The sequence below is a fragment of the Lemur catta genome, chromosome 19 (genome assembly GCF_020740605.2).
Source record: "Lemur catta isolate mLemCat1 chromosome 19, mLemCat1.pri, whole genome shotgun sequence".
NCBI lineage: Eukaryota > Metazoa > Chordata > Mammalia > Primates > Lemuridae > Lemur > Lemur catta.
The window spans coordinates 1,322,031-1,345,232 of NC_059146.1; the positions used below are offsets into that span (position 1 = coordinate 1,322,031).

Consider the following 23,202-nt stretch of genomic DNA (forward strand, 5'->3'; position numbering starts at 1 on the left):
AGACTCCACCTGGTACCTCCTCCACCACAGGTAACTCTAGTACCATGGGATCGGCCGGGCTTTATGAATCAAGCTTCAGGGCTGCAAAGCCCTTCTTTTGGTGGGCCCAGCTCGAAACCGGCAACCTTCTGTGCCTGTTGATACACAGATTCTAATACCTGAAGAGGGAAGCTAAGCCCTGTCCTTCTTCCTTAGAAGTAGAAGGTGCAAAATACAATAATTTGTCCTTTCCTTTTGAAGGGTGGTTCCAGCATAGCCCAGACCCCCAAACTCCTAAATAATTCACCAGGATTTGCAAGTTCTTGCATCTTTGTTGAGTTCATTTGGCATTTATCTTCCATGCTCTGGAGAACATGCGTCTGTCTTATCAAAGCATCCAGACCTGGGTATTTCTTGCTCATCTGGTCTTATTAACATGACGTTATTGATCCTACAGGCCCAGTGTGAGGGTCCTGGGGAGTGTCAGTTATTGGCTGTCCTTTGCCCTCCAATCTGCGGGATGAAGTGGCTCCCATTCCTCTGAGGGAGCGATTCTCTGCCTGGGGGAAGGGGCAGCTGAGAACAGCCGGGAGCCATGCTCATGCCAGGGGGCAAGGCACAGCAGCCTGGGGAAGGGAGGCCAGGGACGCCCAGCACAGCGTCCACTGCATGCTCTTGTCACGAACTCACATGATCTGGGGACAAGCAGGGATGCTGTTGAGCAGAGAAGGGACTACAATTTAGGGTACCAGCGCATCTCACTGGCACAGTGCCTTGAGGAGAACGTTGGTTGCCAGGAGCTCTGAACAGCCGGGGACCATCCCTGGGGGCCGTGGCGGTGCTGCGCTGCACAGAGGATTGTTCAATAGGTAGAAATTCCGCAAGTTGGTTGTTAAACCCCTGGTGGTTTGAAATTGGCCATGGTGGCAGTTTTATGCCACAGAAGTCAGCAAACGCCACAAATTAGGACTCCCTCCCCCCGAAGTTAGTTTACCAGCTGCTAAAAACTTTCTGAAGAGAATGCCAAAACAGGAAAAGGTGAGGAGCAAAACAAACAAAAGACCGGCAACACAACAAAACAAAACAAAATACAAACAAAAGCCAAATTTAATTTATCCCGGAGCCAGAGCTACTCCCTGCACAGTTTCCTTTTTCTAAAATGCAATTAGAAACTGCCATCTGGTTAGGCAGTTTTTAGGGTCATTATTGTTATTTTCTCATTTAAAAATCCATTTACCTCCTGGGTTTGGTTGGTAATTTTATGTGTGTGTTGCAGTAGAGATGGAGAAACTCTTCCTGCTCCCTGTTCCTGCCTTCGGTCTGGCTCTGGGCTAATCCATGCCTCATCTGATCGTAACTCTGAGCATGCTACTCCCCTGCTGAAAACAAACCCATGGTTCCCGGAGGCGTTTCCATGGAAAATCACTTCCTAGCTGGATGTATTAGCCTGAGCCCCTGTCAAAAGCCAAGTGTGAGACGAGGACTTGTGCACAGGGCAGGAGGGCGGGATGACAGAATTGGGAGCGGGAAGGAGGAAAAGCCAATACAAAGGGGTATCGATCACTGACCATAGGGTTTGATCCTGGACGCTGCCGGGCCTTGTGGGGAATGCCTAGAAGGACAGTCAGAATCCACAACAGCCAGCAGTAACGGGGGAATGTACTTATGGACTTTTCACCCCATTTTTCATAAGATGACCCCAGGGATCTGTCTCCTCCCACACTCCTGGGCTCCCCACGCCCGTAAGCGGAGTGGGCTTCGGCCAGGACCCCCAGGAGCGAGACAAGGCCCAGGGCAGAGCGGAAACAGCACAGAGACACCCGCTCTCTGCAAGTTCCCCTCGGGCAAAGCGATCTGAACCGACAGGGAACTGTGCCTTGAAGCCGAGGCTAGAGTCCAGCGTGAGGCCCGGAGGGGTGGGGTGGAGAAACAGAGGCAGCTTGATGCTCGGGGCAAATCAGGCTCTCTCTGACTTTCCGTTCTGACGCCTCGCTCCTCCCCGGACACGCTGCCCCACCCAGCCTGTGCCCCCCAGGGCAGGTCTCCTAACCTGCTTTCCGTCTCACACGGCCTCGTGTTTCCCTGGTACATGCTCAGCTCTGCGCTCATAATGTCACCACTTTCTCCTCTTAGTTTATTTTCTCTTTTAGACTAAGCTCTTGGTTGGAAGCTTCCAAGGTCCCCCCCAGGTAGTGTTAAGCGCCTCTATAGCTCTTCCAACACCTGTGCTATAGCTCCACCAAAGCCCCTATTACAACAACACAGTGCAGCTCGAACACAGAAATCTGTTTGCTACCCGGCCTTCCCCCATGTCTACGAGGGACTCTATTCTTTTATTTCCGTATCCTGAATGCCGAGCATAGTACTTGGCTACATCATAAATGTTCCATAAAGGCTTGTGGCCGAAATGAATGAGCACATCCTGATGCTGCAGTGTATGGTTAAGCTGGTATATTACCAAAACTAAAGAAAATCCAGTCTAATTTAAGGCCATTCCAAAGTAATTGAAGCATGGATATATTTTGAAAGAAATCTGCTAGGTATCCAAACATGTCTCTGATGTGTATAATCAACAAAGCAATGATAACAATAAAACTGTAAGAAACTCAAGCAATAAATCAATATGAATGAACGTATGACTCTTGTTCTCAAGAATTTGAAAGATAAGACACAAACCCAAAAATGTTGAATCATGAAAGAGGAAGAATACACTGAGATATGAAATATTACAGGTAGCATGGGTAAATGGGAAATAACTGTCAGAAAATATATTTTCTATGCTATCAGGGGATTCTGAGATTTTCTGGATATAGAGGGGCAAGGAGGCTTCTAAGCAGCTGAAAGGATTTGAATTAGACGGTGTGAATAGTTATTTACAGCAGGGACTGAGGGAAAAAAACTCCTAGTTTCAAATTCCTAGGTCACATACCACATATTAGCTGGGACATCTTGGGCAAATTTTAGTTATTTCATCTGTAAATTGGTATTAGTAATTATATCTAATTCATGTGGTTATTTTGAAGATTAAATTAATACATGTATATAGGTTAGAACTGTGCCTGGCATTTAACACTCTATTACGTATGATATAACTTATATTAAAAATACGGGAAAGTTAGTCTTTTAGAAGAAATATAAAATATGTTTGGAAACCAGTGAAGGCATTAGCAGAGGGTTTATGTGTGGAAATGATGGGAGGTAAAATTGGAAAGCTATTTTAGATTCTTTTTATTTTAGATTCTTTTTATTTTAGATTCTTAGTGATCCAAAAAGTCAGCCAGTAACAAGAGCAAACAAATAGGGTGGATGTATGTCTCGGTTTTCCCTGGATAATCGTGGTTTACTGATTGTCTAGATAATTATTAGAGCTCCTTTCATGCTCAAAAGTGTCTTATCTGGATAAAAATACCTTTTACAAAAGGGTATTCAAACAAGAGTCATTGGGGATTCTCTGGCATAAATGTGTAAAACGCATTGAAGAACAGTTTGTAGGTTGGAAGAAAACCCTGCGTGTTTATTCAAAATCATGTTTGTTTCCATAGACTCATAAAGACTTAGTGCTGACAAGGATCTAGAAATAAGCTGGTAGAATCCTTGCCTCATTTTACATATTGGCACATCGTAATTCGCTTTTGATGTATTTTGAAATGTTCAAGGCAGTGTGTGAACCTGAATCCTTTGTGGAAATAAAACAAACACAGGAGGAAGTCAAAGCTCATTGCAAACAAATAGATACAGCTCATGTGTGCAGGAAATCTTTTACTTCATATTCAAATGACAGCCCTGAACTATTTTCATATGCCAGGTTTGGAGTTCTATTCATTAAGTCAATAGTTTAGTTTGAACAGTTGACAACACCGTTATATAGCAGTGTTTGTGCAGTGATTGAAACATTTTCTACGCTTTGCCCTTATTATCTTCTAAACATTATTGGAACGGGAAACTGCTGATACTAGGGATGTGAAATAGGGATCTCATCACTTTATTGAGGCAAAATTGGAAATCGTTAGTCGTGCTCAGAAAAACAAACCTGTGGTCTCAATCTAGTGGAACTAAGTCCACTTCCTAGGCATTGACATGGGGTGTTGGCTTGTGGTAATCCTTGGTAACTTGCACCTGCTTAAAGCTGGTTAGAGCCCAGGCAGAGCTGGTCACCCGCAGAGAACGGGAGGCAAGAGGTGTGTGGCCATGGAAACCTGAAGTGGGATGTGAGAGGTGTCTGGTGCGAAGTCTTCTTCAGACGGTGCTAGCGTTTTCATTTCACCTGTGCCAGCTGTTTTTGCTATAGTTCATTTTCTTCGCACATTTGGAATGTGGGTGTGCAGGGTTGTCTTGAATGGAGGAATGTTTTTCTCTTTTTTTCCTTTCTCACCTCCGTGTTCAGCAGTTTCTGGTGTCCCCGTGCAGTTTGGAACCACATCTTAAGTAGCGGTGATACTAGATATTTGTTCTGTGGTGACACTAGATATTTCTTAGATCTAGTTACAAAATAAGGGAGTAGCTTGACTGAGGTCCTATTTGCAAGATCCTGCTTGCATCTTGATGCATCTCACATACGCTGTATTTCTAGGCAGCTAATGAGTTTGTTTTCTTGTACTTGTCATGAGATTATGAGTCTTAGCCTAGTTCCATTTCAAGCAGAGAGTCTGGCTTCAGTCCCTTGCTATGTGGCTTCTTTCCTGCCTACTACTTGGTTTCTGTTCCATTTCTGGTCCTCAACATAAATATCGTGTTTTGATTTTTAAAGAATTTACTCTTTTTCATTTTATCGGTCATTACTAGGTACTTGGAATATGGGGTTAGGGAGCATTTAAACTTAAAGTTACTAGACTCTCTGGAAAAATGGCTTTGAACAGATACTTCTACTCTCAGACAAACTACTAATCAAGTATAGAAAAACAACAACAAAAATTCCATTTGTGAGAAGATTCAAGAGAGTTTTCCTTTCTCACATCATTTAAGAAAAAAAAATTACTCAAACATATCCATTTGCGAAACAGAAAGTTATAAACCAGGAGTTAAGATTTGGAATTCAAGAAACACTAGATCCAACCCAGGGGAGCAGCAAAGGAAGATATCATGATGAAAGATTCCCTTTTTACTACCATTTAGTCTGTTAATCCAACCCGGACCGATTGCTCAGACCCAGAGAACAACTGGTCCAGATGGAATTAACAGGCTAAATGGTAGCACAGAGGAAGTCTTTGGGTACAAAGCGGACCACCAGAGATATTCAGGCACATTAATGAAGAGAAAGTAAATTATTAATATAAACACCAGGTAAAACTGCACAGGCTAAAAAATAAGGTCATGATTCAAATATAAAGCAAATGAATATCTGTCATTTTTTTTTTAAGAAAATGGTTTCTTTTATCATCTTTCATACCATTGCCACTGTGAAGATTACCGGCCAATTATTTTATAGAATACCTTTTAATTTGGATTTCTCTGATGTTTCCTCATGAATAGATACAGGTTATACATTTCTGGCTGGGATATTATGTAAGTGAGGGTACATTTTTCTGGGGCTGTCATGTCTGAGAAGGCACACGATGTCCATTAGTCACATTAGTTTTGATTACTTTATTATGGTGCTGTCTAATTTCTCTATGGTGCGTTTTTCCCCATTGTAATGAATAAATAACTTGTTGGGAGATGCTTTGAGGCTGTGTAAATACTCCTGTTTCTCATCAACCTTCTGAACGCAAGTTTAAGTATCTATTATTTTTGCCTAAATCAATTTTTAGAATAATGTTCTCAAAGTAATAATTTTTTCCTAAAGCTATTTGTCAGCAATTTTCTATAAAGAGGATGCTTCAGTTCCACTTTGTTTATGAGTTTGTCTGTGTATTGATTCTTAATATGTAGACTTGTGTATTCTTAATTGCTGGGTCATAATCTATCACTGTCCCCATTAATTTCAATGGTCCAAATACTCCAGTTTTGGCCAGTAGGGGCCTCTTAAAACTGACTCTGGTGTCTTTTTGACATACCACTTCCTTACCTTTGAGCACAAGGTGTCACAGGATCACCTGGTACCTTTCTTGCTCAGCCCAGGAATCAGCTATTTCTCCTTGGCGCCTTTTGGTGAAGAATGGTGTTAGGAAATCAAAACCTGGGGGATAGGTTCCCCCATTGCAGCTGGTGCTTTCTGTAGGCCCTCACAGTGGACAAAGCCAATGATAGTGGTGGAGGGATCTTGATCATAATTTGGCATTCATTTCTCCAGTTTAGTTAATTTGAAACTCTTCTCTTTCCTAGTGATGCGGAAGGCATGGGACATATGTGGTTTTATTTTTTTCTCCTTGTTGATCTTATGTTTATTTGAGGGGATGAATAGAGTGATTCAGACTCAGAAAGCCAGGGTCCTAGAGCTGATCAGACCTATGAGACCCCAAGTCTTTCTGTGTTTTCCTTATCCAGGCCTTTCTCTGTTTCTAGGATAATTAAAATTTAAGTAGAGATCTTCAGTGAATTAATGTACATGCTGATGAAAAGTTTGATAACAGAAATGTATGTTCCCCCTTTCTACAATATTTTACCCCAATAGTTGCTTTAGGGTCACAGAAGGCAATTTGAGAGGAAAAAAGAAGTAAGAATTGCCCCTTAAAAAGAAGACTGGTATGAGGATGAGGATGGCTTCTATAATTTGCTTTTATTTATTGCCTTCAGAGGTTACAGATGGCTTCTCGACACATTGGCCAATGCTATATATATATATATATATATATATATATATATATATATATATATATATATATATTTACATATGTATTAACATATATATATATGGAATCCTTGGCATTTATGAACATCTAATCTGATTTTATTGCTGAAAGTAGAAATACATGGAAGAGAAAAATGTTATCCCATTTCCTCCAGTATCAATAGCACAAACAAGATCTTAGTGTTTCATTCCAGTGAGATTGTGGCTGTCATTAATCTCACACTCAGAGGTGATGAATGAAAATTGCTTCTGTCGCGCTGGGCAGACAGCTCCTGCAGAGTAATTAATCCCAAACGAAGGGCTGGAAAAGCTGCCAGTGAAAACGCCGTGTATGTGCAGCTCCACGGAGACTCGCCCGCGAGGGCTTTAGACCCAGCGCCAGGCTCGGTCTGCAAAGGCTCAGTTGGAAATAACCTGCTGGACTTTGTCCCGCCTGAGCTGAGCCTGCTCCATCCACAAGGGTCCTCTGGGGGGGACGGTGGGATTCCAGGGGCAGTGCCAGTGGGGGTGGGGCTTCACACCTGTCCCCAGATGAGCAGGTGACTAAGCACTTACTGCCTCACAGTGGTGCCTGCAGGACAAGGGGCAGGGCGAGGACCTAGGGTGGCTGTTTGTCAACCCCTTACTCTCACTGTGGCAATTTCCATGCATTTCTGGCACATGTGTGTGTGCTGCAGGTTGTCGGAAGCTTCCGGAACCCCTAAGATTCATCCTTTTAACCACCAGGGAGGAGGACACGCCCTGCCCTTGTTACCATCCAGGTCAGCTCTCGGGACCGGCGGGCTGCAGACCCCAGCAGCTTCCAGCGCGGTCTTGAGCGCTTCCCTCCTCGTCCCCTATTCCCATGGTAACCCTCAGGCAGGGGGAAGAGGGACAGCAAACCACTGAGAAGCTATTTTTAGATTTTTGGCCAGATGCTTTGACAGATCTATTGAGGGAAAGAAAATGAAGCAAATCATAGAAGAGGATTTTCTTTTTTTTGCCAAAGACAATATCATTTAAAATTCATATTATAAAACTGGAAAAGACCTTGAGAAATCAACCTATCAGCTATCACTACCTCTAGGAAGCCCTACTTCTAAATCATACCAAAAATTATACAATAAGACTTTAAATTTTTTTTTTTTTTTTTACAGTCAGCATCTCGTCATGTTGCCCAGGCTGGTCTCAGACTCCTGGGCTCAAGCAGTCTTTCTGCCTTGGACTCTGAGAATGCCAGGACTACAGGTGTGAACTACCTTGCCTGGCCATAAGATTGTTTTAAAGAGCATTTTACTGAATAGTGTATTCTAATACATAAATATACCTCCTACCCTAAATTAGGCCCATATTCAATCTCAGTCTGTAGCCCAAGGGAATTGATAATGAGACTGAGTATGATTGCTCAGTATGGACTACACAACTTGGGGGAAACATTCATTTTGACTATGCTACTAAGGGCTCTGCCTAGGTTTGTGCAGTGCACATCTTGAACAACTATGTGGACTGGCCGTTCTTCATTCATCTTTTTGAAACATAAACCTGATTCACTGCAACCGGTTCCATCCTTCTTAAAAGCCTTCAGAGACTTCCCACTGTGCTAATGTTAAAAGCCCAAAATCTTTAAAGTGGCTATAAAAAAACAACATGATATCAACCTTGCAAAGCTGTCTAGAATCATTTACTACCATTCTATGTTTCCCTCTTTGTGTTTCAAGAAACAACCTTTGAAAAGTCTCAAACATGACGTTTTCCCCCATCTCAGGATCTTCCTACCTGCATGTAACACTTTTCCCCATGTCCTCCACCTAGTTAATTTCTCTGTCAACTCCTTGTCCTCCCAATGTAAGCTCAAATATCAGAAAATACTTTCATAATCTCTAAGACAAGAAGAGAAGGGACCACTGCATTATGCTTTCTTAATTACTTATACATTTCCTTCTTAGAGCTAATACCTTTTAATTCTATATGTACTTATGTAATTTTTTGGTTTTCTGTTACTTTAAACTGTGAGCTCCCTGTTGATAGGAAATTATACTATTTGCTTACGATTGCATACCCAGTGCATATCCTATCACTGTGTCTGGGAAATAAATTATTTTAATGACCAACTGACTGAATAGCAGTTATTTTAAAGGGACATAAACTAAGTGTCTCTGCCGAGCCGACTATGTGATTACAACAGGGTTACTCAAAATAGGATGTGCATCCAGTTCAACATCCTTTCATGGTAAAAACTCTCAACAAAATAGGGTATAGACAGAAATTTCCTCAATGAATTAAAGGCCATTCATAAAAAGCCCACAGCTAATATCATAATCAATGGGGAAAACTGAAAGCTTTTCCTTTAATTTCTGGTACAGGGCAAGGTTGTCTACTCTCACCGTTTCATTTAACACAGTACTGGAAGTCCTAGCCAGAGTAATCAGATAAGAATAAGAAATAAAAGACACCCAAATTGGAAAGGGAAAAGTTAAATTATCTCTGTTTGAAGAAGATATGATCCTATATGCAGAAAACCCTAAACATTCCACTAAAAACTGTTAAAGCTAATAAATGAATTCAGTAAAGTGGCAGCATATAAAAATGCAAAAATCATTTGTGTTTTTTACACCAATAATCTATCGGAAAAAGAAATCAAGAAAATAATCCATTAATAAAAGCATCAAAAAGAATAAAATATTTAGGAATAAATTTACCAAGGAGGAGAAAGATCTATATACTGAAAACTATAAAACATCAAATACATTGAAGAAGACACAAATAAATGGAAAGTTATCCTGTTTTTATATAGATAAGAAGAAATATTATTGTTAAAATGCCCATACTACCCAAGGTGATGTACAGATTCAATGCAATCTCTATCAAAATTCCAATTTTTTTTTCACAGAAATAGAAAAAACAATTCTAAAATTCATATGAAACCATGAAAGACTCTGAGTAGCCAAAACAATCTTGAAAACGATAAACAAATTTGGAGGCATCACACTTCCTGATTTCAAATGACATTACAAAGCAATAGTAATCAAAACAGTACGGTACTAGCATAAAAACAGACACATAGACCAATGAAACAGAAGAGAGCCCAGAAATAAACCCAAGCATATATGATAAAGTAAATTTAAACAAGGGCACTAAGAAGACACAGTGGGGAAAGGGTAGTATCTTTAATAAACGGCATTAGAAAAACTGGGTATCTATATGCAAATGAAACAAAATGGACTCTTATCGTACACCATGTACCCAAACCAGCTTCGTAAATGGATTAAATACCTAAACAGAAGACACAATATGATAAAACGCTTAGAAGAAAACACAGGGGAAAAGCATCTTGATAGTGCCCTTGGCAATGATGTTTTAGATATTTCCTTAAAAACACAGGCAACAAAAGCAAAAATAAATAAGTAGAACCACATGAAACTAAAATGCTTCTGCACAGCAAAAAAAAAAAAAAATCAACAAAATGAAAGGCAGTTCAAAGGATGGAAGAAAGTATTTGTGAACCATATATCAAGTAATGGGTTGATATCTAAAATATATAGAGTTCACGTAATAGGAAAAAGAAACAGTTGAGCCAATTAAAACATGAGCAATGGACCCGCATAGATATTGGCCCATCAGAAAGAAGAGGAGCTTACCTGCTGAGGTCAGGACACGCCTGGCCTGGCTCTTCAGTGCCCTTTACCAGTACTCAGCAGGGTTTCCCAGGAGAACAGTCACTGATTCCTGATTTAGCAGAAAATGCAGAAAAAGATTCTCCCGTGGGGCAGTCTTCGTCTTGTTTGTGAGTGTCGCTTGCATTTGCTCCGGTGTCTCTGATTCTTGTTTTCTTTCTGTGGCGGCTTTGACTCGCTGCCCACGTTGGCCTGGGCTTCTGTGCACCGGTCCTGGGCCATTCGATTTTTCATTCCCAGTGGCCTTCTGTCTGCATGCGGGAGCCCGGCCAGTCAGCAGGGCACTTGCACAGACGTTGTGATGCTTAAACCTCAGAACAATCCCAAATACAGGTCTTGTCATTCCCAGAAACTTCTTGCTCTAAAGCCTATACAATGTGGTGCATTGATAGGTAGAAGAATTTTCAGGTAGTTAAACGCTAACCTTGACTATTCTGTGGCCTGTTTTACTTTAAGAGACAGATGTAGCAGTTGAACAATGTCTGTAAAACGTAAGAAAAATAATCCAGGTTCATTATTTTACCCCGTGGCCTCCCCCTGTGAGACATCACCAATTTTAAGATATGCCATTGCCCGAAGTGCTACTGAGAAAGGGAAAAAAATTAAATAACGTCACTCAAATTATATCAGTTTTTATCCCTGTCCCAATTACAGATGTTCTAACTTAAAAAGACACGTCTCCAAATTGACAAATAACGTGCTCATTCGACTTTCACCGTGTGCCTTTAATGCATGAGCCGCTGGCTGAGACTTGTTCCTTGTCTCAAGGTGATAGAAAGTAGGAACGCAAAAGCGAACGCACTCACAGCTGCAGTGTTTTCCCTTCAGCCGCCGTGCGCAGACCTGGAATTTGACCGCGTGGTGATTTACACCACCTGCCTCCGTGTGGTCCGCACGACCTTTGAAAGGTGCGAACTGGTCAGGAAGATCTTCCAGAACCACCGGGTAAAATTCGAAGAGAAAAACATAGCCCTGAACGGCGAGTACGGCAAGGAGCTGGACGAGCGCTGTCGCCGGGCGCGCGAGGCCCCTTCCCTCCCCGTCGTGTTCATCGATGGCCACTACCTCGGGGTAAGTGCCCTGCGGGGGGACCCCGCTCGGGAGCCCCAGCCACTGGGGGGTGGGGGGGAGACCCACGGGCCCGTGCGACAAGGCAACCTGCAATCTACTTACCGGGACATCTGCTGTTGTTCGGAGCCCAAACCAGAGGGATCCAAGCCCCGATTTCTATCTCCGCCCAAGTGCTGCACCCGCGGGGCTCAATGTCCACCCCCACAGAAGGACGGTGAGATAAAATCAGCGTGAAACTGCCTTCGTGAACAGGAATAGAGTTTTAAGATATTCCGTTGAGTTTTGCATTGTGAAGGTTCACACGTGTGATAAAAACTTACTTTTTTTAGTGCAAGCGAGAAACATGGAATATTTACAAGATAGACGTTTGTGCATTGTCTTACACCCCATCATCAAACGCTCCGCCTCCTACCTAATGAACCTAAGGTGACAGTTTTGAAATGAAATTGATGAGAAATGGGGCCTGGAGCCAGGATTTTATCTGCTTGTTGTTTAAAGCGATTTCTGGTGTGGGGGATGGGGCAGCGTGAGAGGTAAACTGAGGCTGACGGTGAGCAGAGAACTCCCGGCGCGGCGGCAGAACGCGCCTCCTTCACTTCTCTTTGAATGATGCTGTTAGTGCGGCTGAGCCCGGGGTCTGCGGACACGCGCGGGGAGGAGCCCGAGCAGGGGGCCCTGGAGGGCTTTGGACAGGGCAGAGAGGAGAGCCCGGGGCAGCAGCTGCCTGATCACTTGTCACAGAACAAAGACACTGTCAAGCCGCAGACGGGCACTTGGATCTTGGTTTTGCTTAGCATCTGGTCTTAACCTTCAGCTTTCAGAAAAAGTTAGAAACATCCAGGGCACGAGATGCTTTCGTTTGGTTTCCGAGAATCAATCCGTGTTTTCACAGCCTGTCATCTCACGGAAAGGTAAATGCGGAGAAGCCGCGATTCAGTAGCGGTGACGTTCTGTGATCTTACCGTGAGGCAGAGCTGGGCACAGGCCGCGTTGTGAAGCTGGAGGGTTTAGATTTGAAGTATTGATCTTCTCTTCGTTATATTTCAACATATATGCTTAGGTCCCAGGAAAGTCTCAACAATGGCAGTGATAACAGTGACAAAATAATAATAGTAATGATAACAACAGTACTGCACTCTCAGCTTCACCTCTGCCGTCTCACCAATCCTTAGGGTGGCCTTAGAAATCGGCTCTGGCACGGGACACGGGTTAAGCGCTGGAGTCAGACAGCCTCGTTTCAAATCCCTGCTCTGATACTCCCAACGGGCCTCGGTTTTCCCATTAGTAAAATGGGAATGATGATAGAACTTATCCATTGGGAGGATGTCATGAGACAATATATATATATAAGTGCTTAGTTCCTATACCTGGAACAAAGCAAGTTTTCAATAAATACTAATGGTTACCGCTGTTTTGCCAAAGAGGACGTTAATTCCTTTACACCTAGTGTTAGAGCTAAGTGGCAGGGCCAGAGCTTAAAGTTGGGTCTGTCCAGCTCTCCAGACCCTTGCTCCTTGGCACACTGCCTCAAGGAAAGGGATCTTTGACTGTTTGCTGGTGTAGGCTGAGCACCTGGAACGGGACTTGGCACAAATTAGATGCTCAACAAAACATGCTGAACAGATGTATGAATTGTGCTATGTTGCCTCCTGGCGTTCTCACCCTCTCTCCCTAAGACGTACTTCCGTAAAGACAGGATCTGGAAAACTCAACCACACCAGGGAGCACATACCTTGTCAGGGTTGTGGACATTTGCCATTTTTAACTCGGGAAAAATTCTGATGTTGTAAGACATTTCTCATTGTGGAACTTCAATTTCTGTGAAAGTGCACAACTAAAATTCGTGGGTGACTGCCTGCTTATACAGGGACCAGCTGGCTCCACCTGATACTCTGCTCTTGACCTCTTATGTTCCTATCCGTGAGCCAAACTGCTTATCTTGCTACTCCTGAGATAATCTAACCGGCCACAGTACGGGTCCTGCTATTTGTCTCCCAGTTTGAGGGGTCTCAGAGGGAGAGTGAGACAGACACACGAGGTAGGAGCGTATTTCTTTCTAAACTGCTTTCTTTCCGGGATCACTTTGTTTACACACCAGGTAGCCGAGGGGAGGACGCGTGACACAGGTGCCACCTTGCTGCTTCTGTCATTTGAAGCTAAGGCTCCAAACCTGGAGAGAGTCCAGAAACAGACTTTTCCCCCTCTTTTGCTCTTATAAAAGGAAAATTACTTCTAAACCTGTAATTCAAAATGGCAATCACTCCAGAACAACATCCCCTCCTGCTACAAAAGCCCTTTCACTTAAATTCTAATGCACGACTGTAAACAGAACTCCCTGCTTGAATTGTAGAAACTTCCGCCTGCGCTGTCCACGCATCTGAGATGGAAGGATGCCCTCTGCTGGGTTTCCCACGTGGTGAAACGTACTTTCAGGGAGGAAGAGAAGCTGATGTTGGTAATCTCCTTCACATCCGGGTATTTGAAACAGTGGCATGAAACCATTTGATTGAGTTTAAATGTAGATGAGCGATAAACATCAAGATGTGTGAATCATCTGCATGATATAATTTTTTTTAAGGAAGAAGGGAGAGAGAAGGGAGAAGCAGATAGAAACAGCCAGAGGGAGGCAGACAGAGACAGAAAGAGGCGTATGGAGGCAGACCGGGAAAGACGATGACATGGGATAGGGAACTGGAGAACATTTGGTAGCCCCTTCACTGTGCTACATCACCAAGCCAGGGTGGGTGGTGCTGGAGGAACTCAGTTATCCTCATGGAAGTGAAGATAATAGAGTTTAGTGGCTGAGAATGGAAGAATTACAAGGACACTAAGCATTTTTCCCTGATGACTCTCTTCCCCAGCCAAACTAAAAACTAAAGATGGAGGCGATGAAGCCGTCAAGGAAAAGGAATTACTTTAGACGACAAATCGCGACTTTATGCCCTTGGCTGCTCCATTGGTGGGGCTGGAGAGCGAATTCAGCTTGGAACTGACTTAGGACTCTCCCACTATTTTGGCATCAGAAATCTTTTTTTTGTTTTGTTTACAAAAAATTTTGTGTTCAAATAGTTGGGACATAGATTATGTTAGAAATTCCAGTAGAAAATAAGTTAGAAGTAGTGACTCGTCTGGACCAATCAGAACCCCCTACAGCCAGGCGCGGTGGCTCACGCCTGTAATCCTAGCTCTGGGAGGCCGAAGCGGGTGGATTGCTCAAGGTCAGGAGTTCGAGACCAGCCTGAGCAAGAGTGAGACCCCGTCTCTACTAAAGATAGAAAGAAATTATCTGGCCAACTAAAAATATATATACAAAAAATTAGCCGGGCATGGTGGCTCATGCCTGTAGTCCCAGCTACTCAGGAGGCTGAGGCAGGAGGATCGCTTAAGCCCAGGAGTCTGAGGTTGCTGTGAGCCAGGCTGATGCCACGGCACTCACTCTAGCCCGGGCAACAGAGCGAGACTCTGTCTCAAAAAAAAAAAAAAAAAAAAAGAACCCCCTACAGTGGACATCCACTAAACCCACATTGGATTGGAGCTGTAAAGATAGAATGAACCTAAGTGAGGTCTCGGGTAACAGAATAGAAGGGCTGTTGGCCAAGACAGATCTCTCAAACTCGCTGATACTGAAGTGTTTGATAATTCTACATCTATTTAAAGTACTGTATTATTCCACATAAGAATAAAGGTAATTATCACTGAGCATGGCTAGTTTACAGACTAGAAATATAGACTCTAAACACATTTCTAAGGACTTCTCATAAAACTTACCATCAGAAATGGGCCCCCAAGGAAGGTTCTGCTATAATCAAGAAGCAGCTCTAGAAACTCCCTGCCTTTGCCATGATTCACATCAGCAAAAAAGATCATTTGTTTTCTGCCTTTCTTTCTACTTAATTCTGTTCCTAAGTAAAGTCCACAGTGAGTGTACTTGATGTGTGCTTCCTAAAGAAGCCACAAACTTAACTGTGAGGGAATCTGGGAAATATACTTTTTAGTTTTCTGGTCTCTTTATATAAGACAGTCTAGGAGACTGGACTGGGTACTGAGTAAGCCAAAGCACAGTATCTATCAGATATGCTGTCTTCATGTTTTTGTTCCTTTAATCAACTTTATTGAGGTATAATGGTACTCATTTGAAGGATATAATTCAATGAGTTTTGAAAGATGTGTACACTCATAAATGTACCAACACATTCCATAACTTCCAAAAGATTCCTTATGCCATTCAGAAGTCAGTCCTTTCCTGCAGTCTCAGCTTCCAGGCAACCATTGATCTTTCTGTCAATATGTTTACTGTTCTAGTAATATCTTTGTCTGGTTTGGGTATGAAGGTTAATGATGACCTTTTGGAATGAGTTTGGAAGTATTACAGCCTCTGAAATTTTAATTTCTTGTGCTCTTTTTCTTCTTGGTGTCAGAAATAAACATAAATAAAGTCAGATCTTTATACCCATCTGACATCATTTTCCTTTTATCTGAAGAACTTCTCATACACTACTGTTACAGTGCTGGTTTGCTACAAATAAAGTCAGCTGTTTTATTTCTAGAAAACTCTTTATTTCACTTTTATTTTTGAAAGATATTTTTGCTGGGTATAGAATTCGATGTTGAAAAGTTTTTTTTTCCTTTCTTTCAATACTTCAGAGTTGCTACTGTGTCTTCCTACTTCCATCCTCAAGGTCTCCTACTGGTTCAAGATAGCTGCTGAAACTCTTGCCATCGTGTCTGTATTCCAGGCAGAAAAGGAATAGGAAGAGAAAAAAGAAGAGTGCATCCCAACTAAGCGAGCTCCTTTTAAGGCAGTTTTTTCAGAAATTTAACTCAACTTCCACTTGCATTTTATTGTTGATTTTTAGTTGCAATGTAGAACGGGAATTGTGATCTAGATGGGCACATTGATATACTAAAAAAAGAATCAGGCTTTTCTTAGTATTGCCTAGAAGAGGGAGACTGTGGATATCGGGTAGGCAGTTAGTGCTGCCTCGGTGAGTAAAGCCCTTTTGTAGTGGTTGACTGGAACAACCTCTTCCAAGCCGTATGTGTTTCTTGCTAATTCTTTCCTTGTAGCCAACAACTTCCTAGTATTTGTTAGGAAGGGCTGCAGAGATGGTGGGAGGACAGGTGGCAGAGAGTCTTTGGTGAATCTGGTGTTTCTTTTGTTTTGAGACAGAGTCTTGCTCTGTCACTCCAGCTGGAGTGCCGTGGTATCAGCCTAGCTCGCAGCAACCTCAGACTCCTGGGTTCAAGTAATCCTCCTGCCTCAGCCTCCCGAGTAGCTGGGACTACAGGCACGTGCCACCACGCCCAAGTAATTTTTTCTATTTTTAGTTGCCCAGCTAATTTTTTCTATTTTTAGTAGAGATAGGGTCTTGCTCCTGCTCAGGCTGGTCTCCAACTCCTGACCTCAAGTGATCCTCCTGCCTCTGCCTCCCAGAGTGTTAGGAGTACAGGTGTGAGCCACCTCACCTGGCCAATTTGGTGTTTCTATATCAGGATGTGCTATTACATAAAATAATAGCTAGTGTCATAAACCATCAATGAAAAGTTAAGTATTTTTGTTAGCTTTTGAAACTGTTCTGTTCTAAACTTCCTGGAATATTTACCATATGCATGTGAGAAGTAATTTTTAGATTTTACAATCATATTCTTTGAAAAACTGATAAAAGCTATAGACTGTTTCACAGTATGCGTATATAATTTTCTTTATAGTATCAGAGTTTTCTGAAAGTCTATCCATGGAAAACTAACTTCTCATTAAAAGGAGCACTTTAGAGATGGTTCCTAGCGGAGTGTATCCTACTTTTAGTTGTCTTTGAGCATTTTATCTAGTAACGTGACCCACTTCATTGCAAGTACTATCATAGCTAATATTGATTTTTCAGCATTTAATTATGAAACTGATGAATTTTACATTTTTCTTATTCTTTTTATTTGGAAGTTATCTTTGTCCCATTTTGGTCATTTCTTTGATCATTAGCAAATTCATTACCAGTCTAGTAGGAGGAGAGTCTCCTGAACATTCAAATCTACCACTTATTGTCTTGGACACTTTTTGGTAATAGTCAAGCCAAGTATTTAGTCTTCAGGCCTTGCTGTTTAAAGCCCTGTTAGCTCTGCAGATAGCACAGGGATAGAGAAGTTTGAAATTTAAGCCTAAAGTAAGGCTTTTAGAATTTAAATTAAGCAATACTTTTTGTGTGATTGCTTCTTTGTCCTTTTTTTCCTAAATAACTGAGGATAGTTTTTAACAGCAACAAACAGCAATGACAATGATAATAAAAGCTAATTTTAATGTTACACTCTGCAAAGCATTTTACATGTATTATCCCTTTTACTCTTTAAAATAGTACTGTGAATGGCACTATTGCCATCTCTCAAAACCCAAATTTTGTACCTGAAGAAAATTAAAGCTTAGAGATGCTAAGAAACTATTTAAGCATCTTCAGATCACAATTGGTATGGCCAAGAATGAAATTCAGGTGCATGTGGCTAGAGCTTAAACTCTTTAAAATTGATGACTCAAAGTTCCAATAAATTGACAATGGCCTCAATTCTTCTCTTTCGCCGCATGTTCACATCCTGAATGACTTCATCACCTGCAATCACTCCACACTCGAGGCTGTGTGTTCAGGAGTGTCCTGCGCTGGCCGCAATCTTCTCCTTCAGTCTCTCCCACTCGTCCCCCTGTTGAACTTGCTCTGTCATCACTGGGATTGTTCATTCTTCCCCCCTTTCCGTTTCTCTTTGCTTATAGTCACAATTTTGTTTTCACTTGTCTCCCGTATCTTACTATATTCAGGATTCTGGGAATAAACAGTCTCTGGAAACATTCAGTAGAACAGTGGTCCCCAACCTTTCTGGCAATAGGGACTGGTTTCATGGAAGACAATTTTTCCATGGACAGGGGGTGGGGGTGGTTTTGGGATGATTCAAGCGCATGACATTATATTTATTGTGCACTTTATTTCTATTATTATGTTATATAATGAAATAATTATACAGCTCACCATACTGCAGGATCTAACGCTGCTGCTGATCTGGCAGGAGGCGGAGCTCGGGCAGTGATGCCAGCCTTGAGGAGCAGCTGTAAATGCAGATGAGCTTCCCTTGCTCACCCGCCACTCACCTCCTGCTATGTGGCCCGGTCCCTAACAGGCTGCGGGCCAGTGACTGCCCACAGCCAGGGGATTGGGGACCCCAGCTATAGACCTTCCAAGTTTTCTGGTTCCTAGTCCTGTGCAAACCCCTCCATCTGTTTTTCCTTTCTTTCTCCGGTACACCAAGGGCGTTATTAGAGAAAATCCCCAAACCATAGCAAAGGGTCTACAACAAAGCTGGTTTGTCAGCATCATCTCAGTCCATTATCTAATACTGCTGTTAGCAGCTCGTTGGTTTTCTGTTGTGATCCGCTTAGCAGATTGCTGCGAATCTTTCCTCATTTCCCCAAGAAGTAGTTCCATTGCTATTCCCCGTTTCCTCATGTTCACAGCTCCAATCTTGTGAAGTATTTTAGTGGTTTTGGGTAATAAACTCTATTTCTGTTCTTAGAAGCATAGAGATTTAGTGTCCTTTCCGCCACCAGAGGGCTCTCGCAACATAAGAAAATATATTAAATGTACAATAAAATAAATCATTTATGAAACGTCTTTCTCTAGAGTGCGATTAAGTTTAAATATTTAAATATATGGATCATAAACAAAGTTTCAAATCTGCATTTCCTTTTAGGAAAACAAAAGAATCGGGAGAAGCAAGTTTAAATTGACTATTCAAAAACTTAAAACAAATATAGTAACTATTTTACTATTTGCGGTCTAATTTTGAAGCACGTATTTATGCCATTCATTTATATTTCGGTTTGAAAAAAATAAAAGGAGAGTGCATATCTTTTCTCTGAGAGTTTCTGGCCCGTAGGACCTATTTTCTGCAAACATCTAGTTTGTCCCCATGATGGTATCTGTGATTACAACCGAGCAAACCTCGCACACGGGGACTGGAGAAAGCAAATAGCTCCTGAGCCCAGTGGCAGCTTTCGTTACGCTCAGGTAGGTTTATGATCCATTGTGCTGGGGTTTGGTTTTGTTTTTTAATCACTTCTTGGACCCCCGGTTTGGCTGAGCTTAGCCCAAGATGCCTTTCTCTCCAAAAACAAAACTTAAGCTGAAGACCTGACCATATGTTTGGTCCTGATGATGTTTATTTTCTGGGTTAGATTCGAAGAATGAATAGAATGAATAGAACGAAGCAAACCATCTGTCTCTCAACAAGCCTCGAAACGCTGAAGTGAGGGGCTCATCGTGGGCTTCCTCTTCGGGTGTCGTCTAGGGCAGAAAATCAGCAGCGTTTCGTGGTCTCCGGGGGCCGACGTTCCTCCGTCCGTTCTGACTTTCAGCACCTTCCTCTGACTCACGCTGCCCACCGGAGGCACCGAGGAGGCTGGATTAGAATTCGTGGCTTTCAGATTGATCTGAGCGGTGCCCTGGAGGTTCCTTCGACTTTTCCTCGGGGGGTACCTGCTGGGTACTATGAGTGGGAGGGATTTCAAGCTCTCTCTCCTCTGAATGCCAAACTATCCTCTCCACTTCATTGTATTCCACGTATGGTTTCCCTTGAAAGATTTAAAATAAACAAAAAAAGTTCGCTTGAATAACTTCGGGAAACTCTAAAGCAAATGTCTAATGTTATTTTGAGCAATGTTACGTTATCTGGGTTTCTCTGGAACTTGGGCCATGTTGCTAAAACGGGATGGGGGGTGGTGATAATCTACAATCTGCCGCAGCAGGTCTAGATAAGTCTCTTTGTACAGCCTCCAGGCTATCTTAAATTTCCTTACCCGGAAAAGCCTAGAAAGAACAAGCTAAGCAGTCGTTGATGAACACTGAGCACCCTCTGCATAGACAGTATGGGGCAATGTTCTAGAGACTCAGAGATTTTAAACACAGTCTCTGTCATTGAGGCACAAAATTTGAGACGTGTGTGTGTGTGTGTGTGTGTGTGTGTGTGTGTGCGCGCGCGCGCGCGCGCGGCAATGAGCGTGGACACAAACCACCTCACTGGACACTATGCTAGATGTTCTAAGTGCCAAGTTAATGGTGGAAAAAGAAGGTTTATTTAGAAGAAAGAGGGGAAAGAGAGATATGCTTCAGCTGGGGCAATGAAGGAAGGTTCTAAACAGGAGGAGGTAGCATTCGACCTGTGCCTTGAAATTGAGTAAGATTTCAATAGGAAGTGACAGGAATGTGCCCCTAACTCCATGCCACTGGTGTTCCTGGCATGAGTCATTTCTAGAGAGAACAAGTCCTTGCTGTACTGCGACTTGTGAAGGTGTTTGATTTTCTCTAACGAGGTGTGGTTCAATTCAGTTCTGGGAAAGATCTAGGTGATGAAATGCAGGGTAAAACACTTCTAAGGCCTCCATGAATTTTCCTAAAGGAATTCAAGATCCATTTAGATCTTTACAAAATGTCAGAGACTGGGGGAAAAGTTTTTATTAAGCTTCTATACCATAAAGCAGCTTAGCTCAAAGCTGACTGTGACCAGTTTCCTTGCTATCTACCTTCTACTGCGCCCACCAAATCAAAGACCAAAACATACTATTAAAATCCACCAAGGGTAGGAGAGTCCCTCACTGAGGTCCAGAGATGTCACACATTTTTCTGGAGTGTGCTGTGCTTTGGAGCTTAACAACCTGATCCTGAACTTCATTCTTTTCGTATTCTCTTGAGTGACTCAAGAGAGAGGAGGTGATCGGAGGGGCCGGGATGGTGCAGAGTGTTATCCTGGCAGCAGGGGTGCTTGCTGAAAATCCTGGCTCCAAGCTGACTATTGTGTTTTGTCTCTGGGGAAAATAGGACAAGACCTACATTTTCAGGTTTTTACAAGTCAAAATGAGAAATAAATCAATTCCCTTCTGTTACTAACTGAGAGCATTCATGCAGAATGACACCAAATCCCAGTTATTTCTTAGGCAGAGGTACAATAAAAATGAACATGTAATCTGTTCTGAAGACTGCCAAGTCCAGCTTACTCTTTCTCTTCAGGTAGGGAAGAAGTCAGGTTAAAGAGAAATTATTCACAATAAATAATCTTTTAAGGTCACCTTTTCTAGGTTCAAAAACACATATTTCAAAATATACCAAAATTCATCCTATTCATATATTAGAAAATTAGAATAAAAAATAGGATGGAGCTGCCCTCAAGCTCCACAAATGTCATTAGCTGGGGTCAAAGGTCTGTTCTTGGCCTCTGGGCAGAGCTGCCCTGGAGGGGCTGGAGTGTCCCCGCTCAGCAGGACAGTCTGTGGGGGGTGGGGCTGTCTGGGACCCGCAGTCTGGAGCAGCCTCGCTCCCTCCACCCTCCCTGTTACCCGGTTTCTCCAGGGCCTCTGCCCGCAGGCAGGACCCCAAGCCAGTGGATCCCCCAGCTGTCCTGCAGGCCAGGAGGGTCCCTGCCCAGGATCGCAGACCGGGCTGGGCTCAGGGCCTTCCCGTGGGAGGAGGGCTGCCCCGCAGGCTCGCTGGTCTGCCCTCAACGGCACACACTCAGCAGGGTCCTCACAAATAGCCCTTCTGTGCCCCGGGCAATGCGATCACAACCTGGGCTTACGGGTCTGGTCTGCAGGCCTGTCCCCTGGGCCCTGACCCCTGGGCCCTGACCCTGCCAGGGAGAGGAGAGCTGGTGTCAAGTCCCCCACGGGGGCCCAGGCTGGGTCGGTGCCTCCGCCTCGGGATTTGCCCTGTTTTCCTGGAGTCACCAGGCCAGCAGCACCTGGGAGGGCCGGTGGGTAGGGAGCTCATGGTCTGAGTACCCCTCAGTCTGCTGTAGGTCCCCAAAAGAGAGGTCCCGTTCCCTGCAGATGCCTCCGGGTGGTGGCTACATTGTCTCTCTTGGCAGCTGCAGGTGGGGCAGGGGAGCGAGAAGCAACATGGCACCTGCTGCTGGGCTCGGGTCTGTGGCCGGGAGGTGTCCTGTCCGAGAGAGGCTCCCTGCTCACCGGTGGCAGCCGTCTCTGGGCTGGTGTTCCAGGTCTCTCCAACTGCTCAGGAGCCCACCCGCAGTCCGAGATGCAAGGGAGGGAAATGAAACCACTCCACCTGCCCTTGTCCCTGGTCTCCATGCCTCTCCGGGCCTTTCTCCTTCCAGTTCTCCTCCACAACCTCTTCCCATGGAGTCTCCTGTGGTTCCAGGAACCCTTGCTTCCGACCCTCATCAGATCTATGTTTGTCTGCCTGTTTATCTTTTTCCACTTTCTTCTAAAATCTGTCTTTCTTGCAGAGACGCTCTGGCTGGTGGTTTCTCTCGCCTGCCATCTTGCGCCTTCTACCCATGTACGTATTTTCCATGCATGTGTGCAAATGATCCATTTGAAACCATATTTGGTGGAAATTACTTTTCTGTTCAAAGGGAAAACGGCAGTGTATATTATTTTCCCCATTCTTTTAGACTTTCCTGGAAATAGATATTTGCACAATTATGTGATAACATCCACTAGGAGTCACTGCTTTACCACATCCTCAGCACAAGGAGCTCGTACCTACAATTCCACGTTCGTGGCTGCACTGGTGGCTTTGAGGAGAGCCACACGTCTTATTAAAATGCCAATGCATTAGCTGCCCTCGAAAGGAATATGATGTATACGACACTCTTTTGGTCATTGAATGAATTTTTTTTTAATTTCAGCATATTATGGGGGTGCAAATGTTTGGGTTATGTATATTGCCCTTGCCCCCTAAATGAATTTTTAAATTAGGCAATGACATTTAAATTTTTAATGGC

General features: G+C 43.3%; 1 protein-coding gene across 5 annotated transcripts in view; it reads left to right on the forward strand.

The window, feature by feature from the left end:
* Window positions 1-23,202, forward strand: part of GRXCR1 (glutaredoxin and cysteine rich domain containing 1) — a 50,667-nt gene that overhangs the window by 10,851 nt on the left and 16,614 nt on the right. For 2 of the 5 annotated variants that reach the window (XM_045532465.1, XM_045532466.1), the window contains exon 2: window positions 11,188-11,430. In XM_045532465.1, the coding sequence (XP_045388421.1) occupies window positions 11,188-11,430 (243 nt within the window). Of the gene's footprint in view, window positions 1-11,187; window positions 11,431-13,780; window positions 13,906-14,291; window positions 14,310-19,639; window positions 20,067-23,202 lie in introns of those variants that run through there. The other 3 variants (XM_045532467.1, XM_045532468.1, XM_045532469.1) reach the window with 3 other exon arrangements.